Source organism: Mauremys reevesii, linkage group 2, assembly GCF_016161935.1.
Source record: "Mauremys reevesii isolate NIE-2019 linkage group 2, ASM1616193v1, whole genome shotgun sequence".
In the NCBI taxonomy this organism is placed as follows: domain Eukaryota; kingdom Metazoa; phylum Chordata; order Testudines; family Geoemydidae; genus Mauremys; species Mauremys reevesii.
Genome location: NC_052624.1, coordinates 103,339,947 through 103,361,863, shown reverse-complemented (window position 1 = coordinate 103,361,863; position 21,917 = coordinate 103,339,947). Strand labels below are relative to the sequence as shown.

Sequence of the window (21,917 nt, the reverse complement as noted above, 5' to 3'; positions counted from 1 at the left end):
AGCCAAAGCAAAAATTAAAAAGGATCTTCCAAATTTTTAGATTGCAACCCGATTCATTAAAAAAAATTTGCTTTGCATGTGAGAAAAATAAAGAGAGAATTTTTCTAATTGAGGCCATGCTTTAGTAATTCATTGAACTCTGACTCCTTTCTTCATTAAGCCAAATAAAATCACCATCATACAGAAAAGACTCACACCTCCATCAAATAAACAAACCGACTAAAAAAGTCAGGAGTGTAAATTAAGGCACTAACTCTCCTAAGAACAAAGCACACTATCCAAGAGCCAAATTCTGCTCTAGGACATTCTTGCACACTGCCTCTCAAATCAGGGGGAACATCCCTGCAGAACTGAATTTTTATGTATTACTTTAAAAACAGAGATGTTTATTACAGCAAATCTAGCAAAACAGTTGAGAGAAAGGGACATTTTTATATTTGATGGAGCTTTTATTGCCAAATACCCCAGGACATATACTGAAGTAAGAATCAGCAGTCAATTTGGTTTGTTCCAAATGACAAGGGGTTTTAGTACCTATACCCATGATTGTGGAATTACTTCCTAATTTCTCTTCACAGTTTAAGATTATAAAGGAGCATTATTTGCTTGGACAGTATCTTATATGTGAGTGTATTTTTTTCCTAGATACAGTTAAAAATAACTCCTAAAATTACTATAACTGAAATAAATTAACAGATTTTTGCCCCCTCTCTTTCTTTCTTTTGGTTACTGTGTGTTTTGCAATACTTTGGACCCAATCAACTATTGATTATTCCAGTTTTACACTGCGGTCACTTCATTGTTTTAACTGTGGGTCTGGTCTACTGTATGTAGTCAGTTTCATGGTTACAATCTATCAGTCAGTCATTGTCTCCTTTACTGAGAAAGCTAATGAAACATCAACAGGGGAATAGAAATGTTTTAAAATTGTTATTAAAAATACATCTTATTAAGCTAAAGGAACAGATGCTTCCCATTGCTTTTAAAATCATTAATATTTTAGATTATATTTTATTTAAATCATCCTGTGATGCCTCTTGGAAAAATGCAATATAAATGCATTTTGTTGTATTGAAGCACACTCACAAGGTAAGCCGCCAATCTTGCACTAACACACACAACTTCCCAATGTGACGACTCTCTGAGTAAAGTGAAGAATATATATCAATCTGCAGATTTGGGGCCTAGATTTGCACTCAACAGGTACAATTTGACTTGGTTACAGTCTACTCAGCTCAAAGTAGTATCAACCACTATCCATTCCACACAGGGCCGGCTCCAGGGTTTTTGCCGCCCCAAGCAGCAAAAAAAAAACAAACCAAAAACCATGATCACGATCGGGGGCAGCTCCACTGCGTCACTTTCTTCTTCAGCGGCAATTCGGCAGCAGGTCCTTCCCTCCGAGAGGGACCAACGGACCCGCCGCTGAATTGCCGCCGAGGAGCCCTATGTCCGCCTCCTCCCCTTGGCCGCCCCAAGCACCTGCTTGCTGAGCCGGTGCCTGGAGCCGGCCCTGATTCCACAACCTCTTCATGTTGAAACACTCAGAGCACAAAAGAGGGCATGGCTTAGGGGGAAAAGGTGTGGTTTATGGGTGTTGTGTTGTGGGGTTTTTTTTGTTTTGTTTTATTTTGTTTTTTTAAGGTGCACCACAATCTATTCCTCTATCTGCAAAAATTCTCAGTTCTGTTCAAATTTAGGACCCAATCTACATGTAAAACTCCTACTGACTTTAAATCATAATGATACACACATGTAGGATTGAGGAGATCAAGTCAAAGCTGACCTTGGTAATGGCTACTTGCCCTCTGTAATCACTTCCAATGCATAGCCACTAGGGAGATATGACGGTATAGTTATTCATAATGTGCTGGAGGGGGCTTGGCGCATCCCCTTGTTAAAATTCACCACCAAACTGAAGGGTGATTTGGGGGTAATTTCCTTGCCTCTGACAGGGTTCACACACCTTTCTGGATACTGTTAAATCTTCCCTGACACAGGCAAATGATTCTTTGGGGCTCATAAAAACACTTGAGAAAAGCAAGTGTTTTTGCCTTTGGGCTACTTCACCAAGGGGCAGGGATTTTCAATATGTTTCCCAGAGGATCGAACACACCTGGGCAGACTTTTTTTTTTTAATTTTTAAAATGTATTCATTGTCCGCATTTCAAGTGACACAACATATACCCCATATTTTTCTAAATAGTTCCAGCAAATGCATTTAATATTAGTTTAGGTGTCCAGTGGTGTTGCCTCCTCCCCGTTTAAGAGAAGACTATAAAATAGAAAATTATTAGATTCACAACCCTCCCTCTGTATGATCACATGCTTCCCTGGAACACAGGGTTTTGTCACAGACTAAGAACGGAAATTTTGTGGGAACACCTTAAAATATTAGCAGCACTTGCTGCTAACTTACCTTCTAAAGTTGCCAATATTAAAAATCTGCCAACACATTACTATTTATTTCCAATTTGGTTTAATTCTCCTACACTGTGTAGCAGGAAAAATTGTGACTTCAAAATGCATTCAAGTACATTGGTGAACAATAAGAAAACCTGACAATAAAATTAACCCTTGAGCCCATGCAGTAGTCCTTATAAATATGAGACTCCCGCTGAAGTCTTCAGTGGAAGTTTTGCCTACTAAAGAGATACAGGATTGGGCTGGATCAGTGACTTTAACACCTACTGGATTTTTTTAAAAAAAAGTTTCCAAGCACAAACTGCCAACATAGGATATATAATTTATTTGGTGCTTTGTGTTGTTCAAAGCATTTTCCTTACCTCTGGAATGTGCAAACAGTATAAGAAGTACCTCTCAGTTCAAATACAAATATATCTGGAAAGGTTTGTGGCATCATTTTTGAGTTATACAATTTATCTGATGAGCAATATGGATACAATATTCTACCACTATTTTAAAACACCACAGGTTGATTCTCCTCTCACACTGGACATGAATGTAGCTACTTGGTGGAAGTAACGGGTGAACCAGGTTTTAGTCTTTGAAGCCCACAACAGAATTAAAAACTGCTTTACTAATATTGGAATGGGGATTGCTGCATTTTCTTATCATGCTGCACGTTGCATGAATAACACATGCACACTTACACAACGAAGCATTCCACCAATCTGTGTCCAAAGTTAGCAATGGTATTTGACATGCCACCTAGGCTGTATCAGATGTATGACAGGTCTTTAGCTCCATTGCAATGTCTGCACATACTACAAAATGCTGCAACTTACTTTAGGGAGATCAGACAGCGAGTGTGAAAAATCGGGACAGGGGATGGGGGGTAATAGGCGCCTATATAACACAAAGCCCCAAATACCGGGAATGTCCCTATAAAATCAGAACATCTGGTCACCCTAACTTACTTAGTGTTCTTCAGGATACATGGCCACTCAGCAAAACATTATATGGGATAAATAATGCACCAAAGAAAAACATTTAAGTTTCTGCAGTTATTACGAGCATTGAGTGGAAACAGGTAAGCATTTAAACCATGCTGTGCCCTTCAACATCAGTGTTTGACAGGTAACAACAGTTAATTCTGGAGTAAATGTGCACTATTTCCAAAATTTCACACTATGCCTGTGTCTCCAAAGCAGCTCCACTGGAATAAAAATATTCGAGATAGGTCCTGACTCCAGATATTAATGCATGAGAGATGAAATCCTGGCTTCATTAAAGACAATGCCAAACTCCCACTGACTTCAACAGAGTCAGGATTTCACTCAAAAAGTGGGTTCTTAGATTTTGAATTTTAATTATAATTTTATATTTATATTTACATTTTCATTTACAACACTCGGTAGAAAAGAAATATTTAACTAAATGTTACCAATAAAAAGCTAACACAATTCCAAGATGCCCAAAAGTTAATATTTATTACAAGACTTTTAAACCTGGCACCAGATATCACTAGAACAAGGAAGGATCGCATACAAAGTGAAGTATAGCTCTCCTCAAGCTAGCCGAGTCTTCCCCCACCCAGTTCTGCTAATGAGGACTGTGGTTTCTAAAAGGAGAATATGTCAGCAGAGACTCTGGGTGCACAGGGTTTTCATCCAATTTCTTGTGTCCATGAGTAGCTCTTTGAGAGGATAGGGATTTAGCACTTGGGCATTCAAGTTTGCTTCAGACTAAAAGTTCAAGTGCTCAGTGCAGGATAAAGTGTTGTTATGGGTTTTTTTTCCTTTCCAATTTTATGAACATAGACATGGGTCTTAAATGAATATATTTCTCTTTTTGATGTACACTCATGATTTAAAAACAAAACAAATCATGTAAATGGACAATTTATATTCGAAAAGCAGCTCCAACATGAAAGTAGTAACTACTTTTCAAGAAGTGTTGCACATTGTGGTGTAATCCATATCAGCCCCATGAGCAGGAATCCCAGGCCTAAAGTAAGCTCATTTACAATACAGTAGTAATGGATTTTTTCCCCATCTTTTTTTAATTTTTCTGGATTAAAAAAAACAAAATGAAAATTATTTAAAAAAAGAAGTGGGAATACAAGTGGCTTGTAAAATCAACAGAGGCAATGAAATTTCAATTTGAGACTGCCACTCCATCCTTAATTCACATTTTGTCTAGACACTGCAGCAGAAGTGCTTCATGAACTCACATTAGTAGATCCCTGAAGTACTAGGGCATAAAGAGGGAAGTTGAGGGCAAGTTGAGAGTGGCAATCTAACTCATGTAATTTCCTTGTTTTAACTGATGCAAGCCAAACCTTTTAGATTATTTGGACAGGTTTGGGACAGAGGAGTGGGGGTTAAATGTAATAGTTTAACTTTTCATCTTTATATTTTAATGATTGTTTATTGTGTCCAATTTATTTAGGGTGTAATCCTGCATGAGTTATAATCCACATGAGCAGTCCATTGATGTTCATGCATGTGTATGTGGGAGCTTGCAGAATCTGGCCCTTAGTTTGTCTTTTACTTTTAAAATGAACTAATAGTTACAAAACTTGCAAAGTGGAAAGTAGTCATGAACACATGAAACAAATAAAATCTCTCTTGTAGGCTACTCTTTTTGGTGTTTTTTCCTAGGATTGTAAAACAGTGGATGCATCTGGATACAACCTATGTGATATCCAACTATTGACATGTTAAAAACTGTCCTATGGACAAAACGGAATTGGAGAGTCCTCAGTCTTGTTTCTGTTCTCCATCTTTACCCTTGCCCTTCTGAAAATTCCAGATCCATTAATGTGTGTAAATACCTAGCACATTCATTTATACATTTCAAAAAAATTACATTATTTTCCCCTCAAATTATTTGCTATGCTTTTGATCAGTAGACCATGCCATCTTAAAAATTATTACATTCTACAAAACACCAGTTTCAAACTAAGGGTTTGAGATTATAAACTGTATTAGGATAGTAGTTTTAAGAGTTATCTGTAAACGGAAAATAACCACAATATTATCATGGATCTTAACTCTCAAAAGCCTAAGAGGATGCTTTGCACAATGCAGGACAGTCTTGCTGTACTTTGTAGAAAATTGTCCAAAAGTAAGACATTTCTTAAATTAAAAAGAAAACAACAAAATTAGAAGCTTCCTTATAAATGACATCTGAAGTGTGAAGTTGTTTCTATACTAATTTTTTGAAAGAGACTACAGGGCAAAACAGTCACTTATGGAAATCACAAGTTGTGCTGTGTGGTGAGAAAGAACAAATCTTCAGCTGAGAAAGCCTACACCACAATGAAGAAAACAATGAAGATAGTTCCTTCCTTATAGCCAGATCTCCAAATAAATGTATTCTCCATCTCACAAGTCCCTGATGGGTTATGGAACCCACGCTGCCTTCTTTCTGTAATTTACAGGGGCAACCTACTTGAACTTGGGCTTTGAATGAACTTAGGTGCTGGAGGTGATTCACAGACACTGAAGCATGCTCCTGAGAGGGGATTATGTTTTTACTGCCCCCTTACTTTCCTCACCCTCCGGATGTGTTTTTTTTTAAATAATGAATAATTGTTTTAAAATATCTCACTGGTTTTGCCTATTTCTAAAAACGTTAGGGAATAATTCAAAAGTATCTTGGCTCTCTTGTGCAACCTACATTTCAATAAATTTATTTCCTACTATCATACCTAGTCAGGATAAGAAGGAACATTGGTAACATTAATTTAAAAAATAAGAGAGAGAGAGAGAAAACCAGCTTGTTTAGCCTCTGTAATCTCCCAGTTTTCTTTCACAACTTCCTGAAATTACTCAACTCACACTGTTCCCTATTTCTTTAAAATAAAACAAAACAAGCAAGCCTTCCTTGTATTAGTTTGAAGTTTTCTGGTGTATTTCTTTGGAGTTTACACTATACACATAGAGGAATCCCACTGACTCCTCGGGATCTCATCTAAAGCTACCTGTTTCTGAAGAGGAGGAGGTTAGGATCCATGGCCAAAAAGCGCATCCGCTTTTAGCAGAGCATATACAGAACAATAGTGCAAACAAACAAATATGCATTGCTAAAGCACTACGAAAGAAACAGCCCATCCTTATCTGGGCAGCTGTAAATGGCAAATTTCCCCCTTGTCCGCTGCTTGTGATCATCCTATGATCCCAGAACGCAAGACCACCAGGATAGGGCATCAGCGCTGGCCCCTAACAAACATTAGCCGGGATCTCCTCCTGCCCTAAGCAGAAAAGTTACCTCCCCACCATTCGCACCATCCACACTCACCCCTGGCCCCCTCTCCTCAGCAAACTTTGTCCTCTCCTCTCCCAACCCCCTCCCAAAAAAAAAGTTTGCGGCACAGCAAAGCGCTCAGACAGGTGTCAGCCCAGGCTACTCGCAGCCCAGGAAAAGGCAGAGGGCGGCACAGGGCGAGCAGCAAGGCGATGCCAGACGAGACATGCCCTGCCACACTCCGCAGCTGCCCCCCCTGGAGCGCTGCGGCTCGGCAGTACGGTACCTGCTCTGGCCGGGGCTGGCTGCAGACAGTTCTCCCAGTCCTCTCCAGCTCCATGTGCTGCGGCTCCTCCTCGCAGCAGAGCCGCGGCAGGAGGCAGCTCCGCTCTCAGTCCCTCCCCTCTCCACTCCACTTCCTCATTCCAATGCAACATGACTGCAGCCGGCCAGCTCCAGCGGGCATCTCGCTCCCGCTACGCTCCCCCGCGCCCTGCACAGCGGTTCATTTTAAGGCGAGCCCAGCAGCCCCGAAGAGCGCAGGAGCCTCGCGGAGGCTGTCAGAGGAGGGCAACACCCTCTTTTCTCACCGAGCCTCTTCTGCACTGCTGCGCCCGGACGCTGCCCAGCGGGACGGGGCTTCTCCTTGACCCACCTGTTAACCCTTCATGCGCTGCAGGATGAGCCAGCCCCCTCCTCTGGGATGCACAACACCGACTTTCTCCCCAGGCGGTGGTTAGCCTCTGGATCTTGAACTTAAGCCCATGTGAAAGTGCCCAGAAAGCCCGGGGATGGGTACCCAATGACCACGTGTGGTAAAATAAACTACATTAACGCACGGTGGAAAAACCATCCTGAAGGTTAGGCATAAAAGCGACTCACCTGCCCCTGCTGTGATGGTATTTTACTTGGCCAGCAAAGAAAAATGCAACCCTGACAAATAGAATTTAGCAAGGGTATTATAAAGCGTACACAAGTGAGCGACATAGACAAAGTGGGCCAGGATCTGATCCAGATTAACCCAGTGTGAATCTAGAATAACTCCTCTGATGACCGTAGAATTATTCAGGAGTTACACTGACATACATCAGAATCTGACCTGTTGTACATTCTTCAACATCTCCAATTATGTATTATTTTCAGCGTCCTATAGTAATTATACAGGTGGGCTAGCACACACTACCAATTCAAATTCAGCCTCTGAGTAGTGTGGCCATAGCTGAGGTTAGAGAGGAAGGATGGTCCTTATTCTAGCAACCCAATGAGTCAAACTGTAAGGACATGGGTACTGTTCAGATAAACACATGCATCATATATTTGCAGGATCAGAACTTAAATGACTTGTCCAAGGTCAGGCATAGAATATATAGCAGAGTTAGGTATTGAACCCATAGCTCCTGAATTTCAATCCAGGGCCCCATTGAGTCAATGGAATTACTCACATACTTAATATTAAGAGCATGCATAACTGTTTGCAGGACTGGAACCTTAGTGTCTCTCTGCTTCAGTTCCCCATCTGTAAAATGGGGATAATATTACAACCTTTTCCCATCCCGTCTTGCCTATTTTTGCTCTCATGCTACAAAGACATAAGTATGTGAGTAACTTTGTATTATGTGAGCTGTACCATTGACTTAAATGGTGCTACTCTCAGGAGTAAAGATAAGTGTGTGTGTAAGTGTTTACAGGATTGGGGTCTTAGATTGTAATCTCTTTGGAACAAGATCTGTCTCTTACCATGTGTTTGTATAGTTCCCAGAACAATGGGTCCCTGATCTTAGCTGGGGTCTACAGACACTACCATAATACAAATAATAATAAAATTGTAGCCAAGGTCCCATTCTAAGATCTAGTGTCAACCTCCTCTCCCTGCAGGAAACTTTGCACAAATGGATTGATATGGACTACACAGACTAGGATATCTGAATATTATATTTGTTATGCCTGAGAGCTTGAATTAATATTCAAACTAGATACCATTAACTTGGGTTTGAATATAGACTGGGAGTGGCTGAGTCATTACACATATTGAATCTATTTCCTCATGTTAAGTATCCTCACACTTTCTTGTCAACTGTCTAAAATGGGCCATCTTGATTATCACTACAAAAGTTTTTTTTCTCCTGCTGATAATCGTTCATCTTAATTAATTAGCCTCTTACAGTTGGTATGGCTACTTCCACCTTTTCATGTTCTCTGTATGTATATATATTTCTTACAATATGTTCCATTCTATGCATCTGATGAAGTGGGCTGTCACCCACGAAAGCTTATGCTCAAATAAATTTATTAGTCTCTAAGGTGCCACAAGTACTCCTGTTCTTTTTAAGGCCAGAAGGGACCACTGTGATGATCTGGTCTGACCTCCTATATAACAGTGGCTGACACTTCCTGTGGCTCCCATTGGCCTGGAGCAGCGAACCGCGGCCAGTGAGAGCCGTGATCAGCTGGACCTGCGGATGGGGCAGGTAAACAAACCGGCCCGGCCTGCCAGGGGCTTTCCCTACACAAGTGGCGGAACAAGTTTGGGAAACACTGTCCTAGAGGATATCTTTAAAAAAACAATCCAATCTTGATTTAAATATTGCCTGTGATGCAGAATCCACCATGACCTTTGGTAAGTTGTTCCAATGAGGTTAATTACCCTCAGTGTTAAATTTTTTTTTGCCTTATTTCCAGTCTGAATTTGTCTAACTTCAATTTCTAGCCACTGGATCATGTTACACTGTTATCTGCTAGATTGAAGAGCCCATCATCAAATATTTATTCCCCATGTAGGTACTTATGACTGTAATCAAGTCACCGCTTACCCTTCTCTGTGTTAAGCTCAATTGATTGAGCTCTTTGAGTAGGGTGACCAGACAGCAAATGTGAAAAATTGGGATGGGGGGGGGGAGGTAATAGGAGCCTATATAAGAAAAAGACCCAAAAATCGGGACTGTCCCTATAAAATCAGGACGTCTGATCACCCTATCTGTGAGTCTAATCACTATAAGGCAGGTTTTCTAATCCTTTAATCATTCTCATGGTTCTTCTCTGAACCCTCTCTAATTTATCAACATCCTTCTTGACGTGTGGACAACAGAACTAGTCACAGTATTCCAGCAGCAGTTGCATCAGTGTCAAATACAGAGGTAAAATAACCTCTCTATTCCTACTCAAGATTCCCCTGTTTATGCATTCCAAGACTGCATTAGCCCTTTTGGCCCCAGCATTTCATTGGGAGCTCATACTCAGCTGCTGATCCACAATGAATGCCAATATCTTTTTCAGAGTCATTGCTTCCTAGGATAGAGTCCCCCATCCTGTAAATATGGCTACATTCTTTGTTCTTAGACGTATACATTTACCCATATTAAAATGCATATTGTTTCCTTGCACCCAGTTAACCAAGTGATCCAGATCACACGTTATCAGTGACCCTTCCTCTTCCCCCAATTTTTGTGTCAACTGTAAACTTTATCAGTGATGATTTCCTGTTTCCTTCCAGGTCTTTGTTAAACATCTTAGGATGTAGTGTAGGACCAAGAACCATTCCCTGAAGGAAACTAGAAACACATCAACTCAATGATAATTCCCCATTTAGTTACATTTTGAGACCTACCAGTGAGCCAGCTTTTAATCCATTTAATGTATACCATGCTCATTTTATATCAGTCTAGATTTTTAATCAAAATATCATGTGGTACCGAGTCAAACACCTTACGGAAGCATAAGTAGGGAAATGTACCTGATGTATGCCATACTTTAAAAACTGTGATTTGTCATTAAAGAACAAGAAAAGTTTCAGTCTTTCCCATTATCAATCCATTTTCAGGGATTTATAAATGGATCATACAGATTTACAAGGGGCTGGAATTTGGAGACAAATTCTCATCTCAGTTACACTGGAGCACGTCAGTTTGGTTTGGTGCAACTGCGGGTGTGTAAATGAAAGGAATACTTGGCTCTGTGTGTGTCAAGAACTCACTCCTGCATTAGAAAGAAAATACCACCATGCCCTTTGATAGTGCCTTTCCTCCAAGGAACCCAAAGAGCTTTACAAGCAATAATTCAGCTTCATGATATCCCAGTGAGGCGGGGAAACATACACAGGGAGCACTTCACTCAGCACAGGGGTGGGAAGTGGAAGCTGGTTAGCAGTACCCAGAGGCTCTCCGCCACAAAAAATGAGTTTCAATCTTGTGATGTAAGAGTTATGCTTTTGGAGCTCCTCTAAGTTACAGCTGCTTCATTATTTTTAAATGAAATTTTGCAGGGCAGTAGTTCATAGAGTGGACTAGTTTGTGTGTCTTGGAAGGGAAACCATATCTGCAAAAAAACCCAAAAAATTAAGTGCATTTCACAACATACATGCCATGATTTCTCCGTGAAAAGTTGATAAGGTGTTGTAGGATCAAACTCCACCAACCGTACACATGTCAGAGCTATTTTACCATTTTTTAAATCAGATCTTGCAAGATGCTGAGTGCCCTCTACAAGGCAGTGTCAGCTGAGGGCAATCCACAACTCACAGGAGATCCTCAGTACTTCTCAGACTGCCCGGGTAGCGCCTAATGCTACAATTCTTCTTCCTGCAGTGGGAATCCTATGACTGCAGTGGGAATTTTGCATAAGTCAAAACTATCAGATCAGCCCTCTGGTTTAATGGCTCTTTAACCTACGAGCAAAAGAAACAGCTGTGCAATAACAAACATTATGTGGAACACATGCAGATCTAGTGATCTGCACTTCCTGGAGAAAGTCCAAATAGCTGTTTATCAGTGTGGAATCTGCCGACAGCTTCTCCAGCACCAAAGTTATTCCAAATTGTGGAGATCCACAGATCTGAGAGCAAAAGTGCACAATATTTGTGTATATATAGAATTAAGATTGTGGAGCACAATTGATCATACTAAATGCTTAATCAGTTTTTGGGGAGACTTTCACGTGCACAATGGTAATTGGACGCCTAGCTGCCATTTGTGCCATTGAAAATCTTCTCCTTTATCTATTATTACTGTAGTAGTTTGTGGAGGGCTTAACTAGGTCAGCATCTCCATGGCCTCAGGCACTACACAAAGCTACATTAAATGACAACTCCTGCCCCAAGAGTTTACAATTTAAGGCTTCGATCCTACAAAGAGAATCACCAAGGTGCACCCCTGCACTCACCTGGTTCTCTTTGCAGAATGAGGGCCTAGAAGACAAGACATAACAGGCAGATGAAACAAACAAGTGGACAAGGAGAAAGAAGGAGGGGAAAGAAACAAAACTAAGAGGATAAGAATCTGTTCTCTTGGAATGGTAATGGAATTACTCATCTGCTGCATACCAGTTGGTGCAGAGGACAAACCTATTTTGTGTTTCAGATGATCAGAGGTAAAGGCTGTTTTCGTCAAGTTATTCCTGACTGACAGAAGTTTCACTATTTACATGTTTGTAATGAGTCACTGTCAACCATCCAACAGTTTCATTGGCTGACACAACCGACAGGTAACATAACACCTTTACAGGTGACTCAGTATGGTGATACTGACAAATAATAATGTAGGGAAGCAGTACACAGAAAAAACAATGGCTTCATATTACATCTTATAAGAAGTAATGTGTGTAGCACATGGTTGGTAAACTTAATATGCCATAGTACAAATATTGTACATTCTGTATAGAGATGAATCTGAGAGGAAATATTCTTCTGCAACATTGTTAGGAGCTTTTCCCAGTGGAACTGACAGCAAGGAGAAATCTCTTCAGACCACCTCTCCCAAAGACAGAGACGTTCTTCAAGGATGTTCCTGGCAATGAATTAGGCAATTACAGGACTAATGCCTTTATTTCATCAGTTGTTGTGGTACTTTACGTCAACTGCAACCCAATTATTTAATGGCTCAGAACTTTTGAATTTACAAAAAAGAGAGTGTGCCCCCCCTTTTATAGAGACCTGACATTTCTTCCTTATTAGCATCTCCACAGTCCATCCTTTCCTTTCTATCCTCACAGTGAAATCTCTCGTTCAGGCTCTTTATACCCTGACTTGACAGCAGAAGCTTCACCCCTGGCGTCTCAAAAGCACATATTGCTCCCGTTCAGTACTTACAAAACACAGCCACCAAAGTCCTCTCCTTTTCCCACCAAATTGTTCATGTCACTCCCCTCTTTGAACCACTAGTTCCCCATCTACTATTGCATCATATTCAAACTAGTGGTCACCTCATTCAGTCTCGCTTGCCCTACTTATTCTTCTTTATCAAGCTTCATCACCCTTTCCACTCCTCCAGTGTTCCCACCCAGGTCTACCCATTTATCAGTTTCCATGTCCTCTTCCCTGCAACCGCTCTGTGCACTGACTGACCTGTCAGAACTCACCCACAAGGACTCTACCCTCTCTATTTTTAAGTCCCCCATAAAACCCTGGTTTTTTCATGCTGTCTGTAGTGAATCTTTTTTAAATATTTAGGAAATCCTTTTCGATGTTTCCTTTCCCTTACCTGTGTCTACCTTAGTCTGTCAGCTCCTGAGGCAGAAACCAGCCTTTCTTGAATGTCTGGAAAGCTCCTGGCACATTGTGGGCACTACCTCAAGCAAACAGTTATAATAATAAGAGCAAGATGTGTGCATTTTTTAAACTTGTGTCAGGGCGGTGTAGACACGCACACTCACCCCTGCGGCGCCTCCTGCTGGTTACTCCTTGGGAATTAGCTCACTGCCAGCCAGGAGTGCCCTCTGCAGGCTGGTGATCCGCCTGTCCTCTTGGCCCCCATGTCCCTCCCTGGACCCTGGTGCCCTTTTAACTGGGGTGCTGCCCCCTGGCAGTACCCCACCAATCTGGGTATCCTCTCCCTGGGGAACCCCCAACCCACTATCCCCACTTTGCCTCAGTTTTGGCTACTGCCCAGTCTCCATCTAGCCCCCGTTCACAGACTGCAGTATCAGCCACTCATCATAGGTGATGGACCTGCTGCCTTTACCTACCCCTGGGCTGCCCCTGCAACCCCCAGTACCTCTTGGCCTTCTGCTAGGCCATGGCCTGGGGCTTTCCAGGCTAGAGCTCCCCAACTCCTCAGCCTGTCCCCAGCCCTGCTTCACTCAGGTACTCTGTCCTTAGCTCCCTGCAGCCAGGCCCTTCTCCCTCTACAAGCAGAGGAGACTCCTGAGCTCCTGGCTCCCAGCCTCTTTATCCAGGCGAGCTGTGGCCTGATTGGGGCATGGCCCAGCTGCAGCCACTTCCCAATCAGCCCAGCTTAGTAGCTCCCAGCCACAACCTTCCCCCAGGGCTGTTTTAAGCCCTTCAGGGCAGGAGCAGGCCACTACGGGCAGTATGAAAATTAGCCCTTTGCACATACTGTTCCTAAGATGGAGAGAGGTGAACAAGACCAATGATAGAAAGAGGGGTTATTTTAGAGATATTGCTTATTTGACCTGACACCTCAGATGAGACAATAGAAGGACCTATCCCAGAAATTCATGACAGCACACACTGGCAAAGTGAGAGTCTCATAGATCTAGTGTAACATACACACAATGGGTCAGATTTATACCAACGTACCTCAGATCAGATTTTGGCTCTGTGTCCATATGCATAAATTGTGCAATTAAATCGCAAATACAGTAAAAATAAATAATATAAAAATCCCATACATTTTATTACTGATTTCCTCACTCACGTTTTGTATTTACTTGACCATTATATGATTTTTATTATTAGGATCTTACTTTTACAAAATGCAAAAATACCATTCAGAAAATAGGAAGGGAACATAAGAGTGCTGAATACGACTGAAGAAATATTTTCTTGCATTAGGGATTGCTACATTATCTGACTCATCATGACTGGTAAAGTGAAGTGGAGGTTATATCAGGTAATGTCTAAGGAGTTAATATTTTTATAACAGCAAACTCCTCATGTTCAGTTTATATGTATTATACATATTTAGGAATTTTAGTGGGGTTAAAAGATTTTTTATTTTTATTTTTGCTTTATTAAAATATATTTTAACTAGTGTGGTTAAAATTTCAAACATTATAGAAAAGGGAAGTTTGGGGTGTGCAAGAAAAGCAGGGTCAGACCAATCGGTTGTCTATGCTTACATTATTTCAATGGGTGAAATACCTTTCCTTCTAAAATTTGCCTCTAACAATTTCTATCTCAGGACCAAGCATAACCAGATACAATTTGAATCCACGATCTCTGGTCAACATTCTAAACTGTCACCACCTACTTCCTCTAACTCACCTGTGTAATTCTTAGTCTGATCGCGCTTGCAGTCTAAACAACCTGTTGGCCAGATGACTGATCAAGAAGGCCTATCTACACTACAGTTACAATGGAGACAGGGACCCAGTTACAGTTCCATTATGTAAGGAAGGCATATTATTACTTATATTATGGTAGTGCCAAAAAGCCCTAGTCAGTATCAGGGTCCCATCATTCTAGGTACTGTGAACACACAGAGACAGAATCATAGAATCATAGAACGAGAAGGGTCATCTAGCCTAGCCCCCTGCACTCATGGCAGGACTAAGTATTATCTAGACTATCCCTGACAGGGGTTTGTCCAACCTGCTCTTAAAAATCCCCAATGATGGAGATTTCACCACCTTCCTAGGAAATTTATTCCAGTGCTTAACCACCCTGACAGTTATGAGGTTTTTCCTAATGTTCAACCTAAAATGCCCTTGCTTCAATTTAAGCCCATTGCTTCTTGTCCTATCCTCAGAAGTTAAGAAGAACAATTTTTCTCCCTCCTCCTTGTAACAACCTTTTATGTACTTGAAAACTTATCATGTCCCCTCTCAGTCTTCTCTTCTCCAGACTAAACAAACCCAATTTTTTCAATCTTCTCTCATAGGTCATGTTTTCTAGACCTTTAATCATTTTTGTTGCTCTTCTCTGGACTTTCTCCAATTTGTCCACATCTTTCCTGATATGTGGTGCCCAGAACTGGACACAATACTCAAGATGAGGCCTAATCAGCACGGAGTAGAGCGGAAGAATTACTTCTCGTGTCTTGCTTACGATACTCCTGCTAATACATCCCAGAATGATGTTTGCTTTTTTTGAAACAGCGTTACACCGTTTTTTCATATTAAGCTTGTGATCTACTATGACCCCCAGATCCCTTTCTGCAGTACTCCTTCCTTGGCAGTCATTTCCCATTTTGTATGTGTGGAACTGATTGTGCCTTCCTAAGTGGAGTACTTTGCATTTATCCTTATTGAATTTCATCCTATTTACTTCAGACTATTTCTCCAGTTTGTCCAGATCATTTTTTATTTAAATCCTGTCTTCCAAACACTTGCAACCCCTCCCAGCTTGGTATCATCCACAAACTTTATAAGTGTACTTTCTATGCCATTATCTAAATCATTGATGAAGATATTGAACAGAACCGGACCCAGAACGGATCCCTGTGGGACCCCACTCATTATGCCCTTCCAGCATGACTGTGAACCACTGATAACTACTGCCTGGGAATGATTTTCCAACCAGTTGTGCACCCACCATATAGTAGCTCCACCTAGGTTGTATTTCCCTAGTTTGTTTATGATAGACATAGTCCTAGACCCAGGGAACTTGCAAACTCTTTAGGCAATGCTGATAAGGTTCTATCTAGCAAAATGCAACTGTGTTGTATCCAGGTCAGGAGACAGCCATGATATAATCGGTCCCCTGACCTGGTTATAATTGGAAAGTAGATAGGGAAAAATGGGCTTTTAAAATACTCAGTAAAACAGAAGACATTGTCAAGCATGTCTATGATCAGAAGACTCCAGGAGCAGCAGACAAGGAATCTACTGTTTTTGATGTTAATAAAATTCAAGGTTGTAGGACCTCATATTTCATTTCAAAGGGCCAGTAACAATTACTCTGGATATATAACCATAAAGTTAGAATTTCCTTTAATGTAACGGAAATAAAAATCCCAAACCTATGGCCTACTGAAAATAGTTTTGTGGGTCTGTTTGCAGGGTTCAAATGATAATCTAATTTGTGTGTCAGTTTTAGTTAGTTAGTTTAAACAGATAATGGGCTAAATTCTACTTTCAATTACATAGATGTACATCTGGAGAAAATCTACTGGAGTTTAATCCAGATTTCCATTGATCTGACTAAGACCTGGAATGGCTTAACTAGTATAAAATACTCTAACAAAGTGTTTCCCAAACTTGGGATTCCACTTGTGTAGGGAAAGCCCCAGGCGGGCTGGGCTGGTTTGTGTACCTGCCGCGTCTGCAGGTCTGGCCAATCGCAGCTCCCACTGGCCGCGGTTTGCTGCTCCAGGCCAATGGGAGCTGCTGGAAGCGGTGGCCAGTACATCCCTCGGCCCGCGCCACCCTAACTTACATCAGGTAGGTTCACAGAGTCCTTTGCTCAAACATTAAGGACAGTGTTATAAGAAGATAAAGATTCGGTGACACTTACTTGAGTAGTTGTGTAGCCAAATTTTTACCATGTTACTACTGAAACAGCAACACAGAAAAGCCCTGATAAATTGCTGCTGAAATACCAGATTTTCTAGATTACTAGATTTTCCCCTTAAAACACAAAGTAGCTAAGCAATTGCAAGGGAAACAAGAAAGACAAATGAAAAAAAATGTGAAATAAAAGAGTAAAAATGATTGTGTGATCTCTTCTAAAAAACACATTTTATCCAAAGTTTAGGGGGAGGGGGGAGAGAGAGAGAGAGAGAGAGAGAGAGAGAGAGAGAGAGAGAGGAGTAAAAAAGTACTTGATCCAGGACTGTATTGGGTAAATGTAAATGCAAATGTTAAAATGATCAATCTGCTATTGCATGAAAAAAATAAAATGCCAGACTGAAGTTTTAGATATACCATTTGTTAATGAAAACATGTCCTATCTGCATGATAAATTCACCTGTGTTGGAGGATTCAATTAGTTTACAACATGCATATAGTAAGCTTCATCCTTGAAGCATAGATGGAATGTAACCATGTTTCTCCAAAGCACTGAAGTCCCTGCCAGTCCTACATTTCTATGATTCCATGCTAAAGCCTTCAGGAGCTTAGTATAGGAAGTGAAAAGCTCGTTTGCAATCTAGTTTGCAGCAAGGGGCAAATTTGATGGGAAAATATCTGAAACAGAACAACATAGACTGAGCTTTAGGCAATAGCGATCGTCCCAGTACAGAAGAAATTGAGGCGCTCAACATAAATGATAGAAGTCCTATTCCTAAGGAATTAGCAGATTTACCTGAAGATAAGGAATGGAAAAGTGAGGAAAGTGAGGAAGAATCATCCAGTTTTCCTGGCGGCATAAAGGAGAGTGATGATAAAGAAGAATGTGTTTTACAGGAAAAGGATAGAAATGATAAAGAAGAATCAGCCTCAGATGATGACAGAAACAGCAGTGAGAAAACTTGCACACCACAAATCAGTACATCAGATCCTGCTTTATGGCTGGTGATCCTAAACTCTGTCAATATTGATCGTACAATTTTGAATGGGCTGGGCAAAATCAATGATATGATGTTTCCAGTAAATGAGTAGAAGCAACACTTTGCAAAGTTACACTACAAAAGAGTGCTTGAGAATAGCGAGAAACTGAATTGGCATTAGCTAGTTTATTCTAAATCAACTGACAAAGCGTTCTGTTTTTGTTGCAAAATATTTGACAGGAATGCCAAACTGTTGCTTGCGCTTTCCAGGTACAATTACTAGCATAATTTAGATAATGCTCTGAAGCAACATGAAAAGTCACCTGGCCATTTTACGGCCTACTCAAAATGGATGGAGGTCAAGTCCAGGCTCAAATTGAATAAATGCATAGACGCAGAAAACCTGTGCATTATTAATATAGAAACTCAACATTGGAGGAACATGCTCGAGGGTCTGATCTCAATTATCCTCTTCCTTGAAAAAAATATTTTGGCTTTCTGGGGTTCATCAGATAAGACATTCTCTGAACCTAATGGTAATTTCCTCAGTTGGTAGAGCTCCTTGGGAAATATGATGATGTCATGCATAAGCAGCTAGGTCAAATAGTTTGTAAAAGAAGGTATGGACTATTACTGCAGCAAAACAATTCAAAACAAATTGATTGACCTTATGACAAGGAAGGTGCTTGATTACATATTGATGTGGCTCAACAAAGCAAAATACCACGCCATAATAATAGACTGCACTCCCAACATTCGACACAGTGAAAAGATGTCATTTACAGTAAGATTTGTTGATGATGAAGATGGCTGTATCCAAGTAAATGAACACTTCATCTGTTTCTGGTCTGTGGATGACTTTACTGGAAAAGGCTTAACAGAACTGTATATGAATGTTGTGAATGAGAATAAAATAATGCTTCAGGACTGCCACGGCCAAGACTACAACAATGGTGAGAACATGAAGGGAAGAAACAATGGCATCCAGGCAAGGATCCTTGTGTTGAATCCAAGATCTTTCTTCATGCCTTGTGGCTGCCATTCCCTCAGCCTGGCTGTGTCAGATGCAGCATTATCTTCTTTTGATTCAGTATCTCTCTTTGGAGTACTGCAAAGGATATACGTTCTATTTTCAGCATTATCTATCAGGTGGAAGATCCTTATGGACAATATTACAAATCTGACTGTGAAGCCACTAATTGACACTCACTGGGAGAACCTCATTGAAAGAGTAAGCCCAGTGAGGTACCAAATGACTGAGGTTTACAAAGCCAAGGCCAGAATCCGACACAAGGGGCAAAACCTTGCAAATCACATTACTGACTTCAAATTTCTGCTCTCAACTGTGGTCTGGCACAATATTCTGTTCCAAGTAAACACTGTAAGCAAGGCATTACAAACTCAGTTGATGGACATCACGATAGCTACTACTTTGATGAGAAGCAGCTTTGATTTCATTGTGGCCTACAGAGACAATGGATTTGAAGATGCCAACATTGCTGTAATGGAGGAAAACTAGGAGTTGAGCCTGTCTTCAAGGAAACTCGTATTCGTCGAAAGAAGAGACAATTTGTTTACGAGGGTAGAGATGAGGTGATGGGGAGCTCTGAAAAAAAATTCAAGAGGGAGTATTTTTGCTCGCTCATTGACACTGCTTGAGTGTCCATCAAAGAAAGGTTTAGACGAATGAAGCATCACAAAAAGATCTGGGCAGTTTTCTATGACCTAAGTAAGCTGCTGGCGGACAGGAAAACCCTCATGAACAATTGTATGGACCTTCACCAGACGCTGACACATGCAGAATGTTTGGACATCTATGATAAAGACCTCTATGTGGAATTGGACAACATCCATCACATTTTGCAACATGGGAAGCATTCTCTGCTCCAAGTTCTGCAATTCATTCATGATGCAGAGCTGAAGGACACTTTTCCTAATGTGTGGATAGCTTTGAGGATTCTGCTCACGCTACCAGTCACAGTCACAAGTGATGAACATAGCTTTTCAAAGCTCAGGCACATTAAAACGTATCTTTGATCAATGATGGTCGATGAGAGACTGACATCGCTTGCTATTTTATTGTTTGAAAATGTCATTGGCCAGTCTTTGGATCGCTCTGATGCTGTGCTTCAGTTCATGAAGGCAAAAAGTGAAAAAAGTGACCTTTTGAACTAAAGGACTAGGGTTAACATTTTAAATCTATCACCTCCTGTAACACTATTTAATACTGGTCCACCAAATGTTGGTGCGCAGTTCAATTTCTTGAAGTCACATTTCAGTTATTCTTAAAATTAAAACATTTCTATAAGCTAAGAGGAAACAATACTTTTTATTTTCTTTGATATGGCATGAATAAATACAGATTTACAGATACTGGCATGCAAATGTATTGTCTTATATGACAGGGATAAATCATGCACACAAATCGTACATCAAAGTCGTGAAATGGACTACAAATGCAATAAAATACAAGGTATTCAAAAGTTTAACAAGTGGAGGGAGGGCACTGAAGATGTTCCTCACCTGGGGCACAATTTGGTCTAGGGCCAGCCTTGTGTGGCAATAATCAAGACACAATAGGATGAAAGCCTAGTTGAGAGGTTTAGCTGTGTGGATGGAAAAGAAAGGCCTTGTCTTAGAGTTGTTTAGCAGAAAAAGAATCTTCAGTATTTTGATATGGCCTGGATGTGAGAACCCAGAGAGAGGTCCGTGTCGAATAGTTGCATTCACTATAGCAAGCCAAAGCAACACAATTTCTAAGTTTTCAATATGGAGTTTATCACAGCAGGAGCAAATATTAACTAGGCAGCAATCGCAGAAGAGCTGGTGGCTGTTCTAAGCCTGCCCCTCCTGCGGGGTATCCCTTCCACAATGATGTGCCTCAGGAGACCTAAGATGGAGATGGGTGTTATTAGAAGGAAATTAGCCATAAAGAAGAGGGAAAAATTATTAACACAGTATTACAGCTATTATAGGACAGAGAATAAATGAAAAGAAATGGGTACCACAACTGCCCTATTACTCTATAATTAGTTTATCTTTATATAATTTATGGTTAATTCTGTGTCAATGAACTCATACAAGAAGAAATTCCTACCTAGAGCAAATGGCCCAGGATAGAGGACTCTGGAGATCTGTTGTTGGCGGCCCATATCCCGACTGGGGTGACGGGCATGAATGATGATGATGATTGCTGGATAAAGACAGCCACAAGATGAGCCACTGAGCTTCTAGTTTCAACTTTACACAAGCCAATAATGCTGAGGTCTGGAGGAATGTTAACTGCCTATATTGCATATTGAAACCAGTGCATCCTGACAGGTCTCAGCTGCATTCAGTGAAAAATACTATCCCAAAGGAGAACAATAATTCTTTTTCTGGTCCCCTAATTGCCTTGTCCTCTTAGGAAGCTCATTTCAAAGAGGAAAAAAAATCCTGATGCCGTTTTTTTATTTTTATAGTTGGATGGAAATCTAGCCCAGTGACCTGACTGACTGTAGTAATGAATGTGTGCAATAATACATATATTGACTCTGAAGTGACTATCAATATGTTTTGTCCTTCAAGGTAAATATTGATCAAGGTGCCAACTATTTACCTTTAAAATCAATACATCTGTGTCTTCACCCAATGTAGAAGTCAATATCTGCTTCTTGTTACATATAAGCAAATCTTGGCTCATAACTAAGGCTATGATTATGTCACGGAGGTCGCGGAAGCCATGGAACCCGTGACTTCCAGCAATCTCCGTGAATTGGGGGCCTCCGCAGCTGACCAGCTTGGGTGCAGTGTGAAAAACTGCTATCTGACTTAATTCGCTACTTAGGGTATATTGAGAATGCTCACACGAACTGAGCATGCTCAGTAACGTCTGCTGAAGCCAGC

The 21,917-nt window shown here is 40.8% G+C and overlaps 1 protein-coding gene across 8 annotated transcripts in view; it reads right to left on the bottom strand.

Moving 5' to 3' along the window:
- Positions 1-15,048, bottom strand: part of IKZF1 (IKAROS family zinc finger 1) — a 105,826-nt gene extending 90,778 nt beyond the window's left edge. For 2 of the 8 annotated variants that reach the window (XM_039524405.1, XM_039524407.1), the window contains exon 1: positions 6,941-7,141. In XM_039524405.1, the coding sequence (XP_039380339.1) occupies positions 6,941-7,091 (151 nt within the window). In that variant the 5' untranslated portion in view covers positions 7,092-7,141. Of the gene's footprint in view, positions 1-6,940; positions 7,142-7,309; positions 7,330-13,124; positions 13,145-14,869 lie in introns of those variants that run through there. The other 6 variants (XM_039524411.1, XM_039524412.1, XM_039524410.1 and 3 more) reach the window with 5 other exon arrangements.
- Between the last annotated feature and the right edge of the window lie 6,869 nt (positions 15,049-21,917).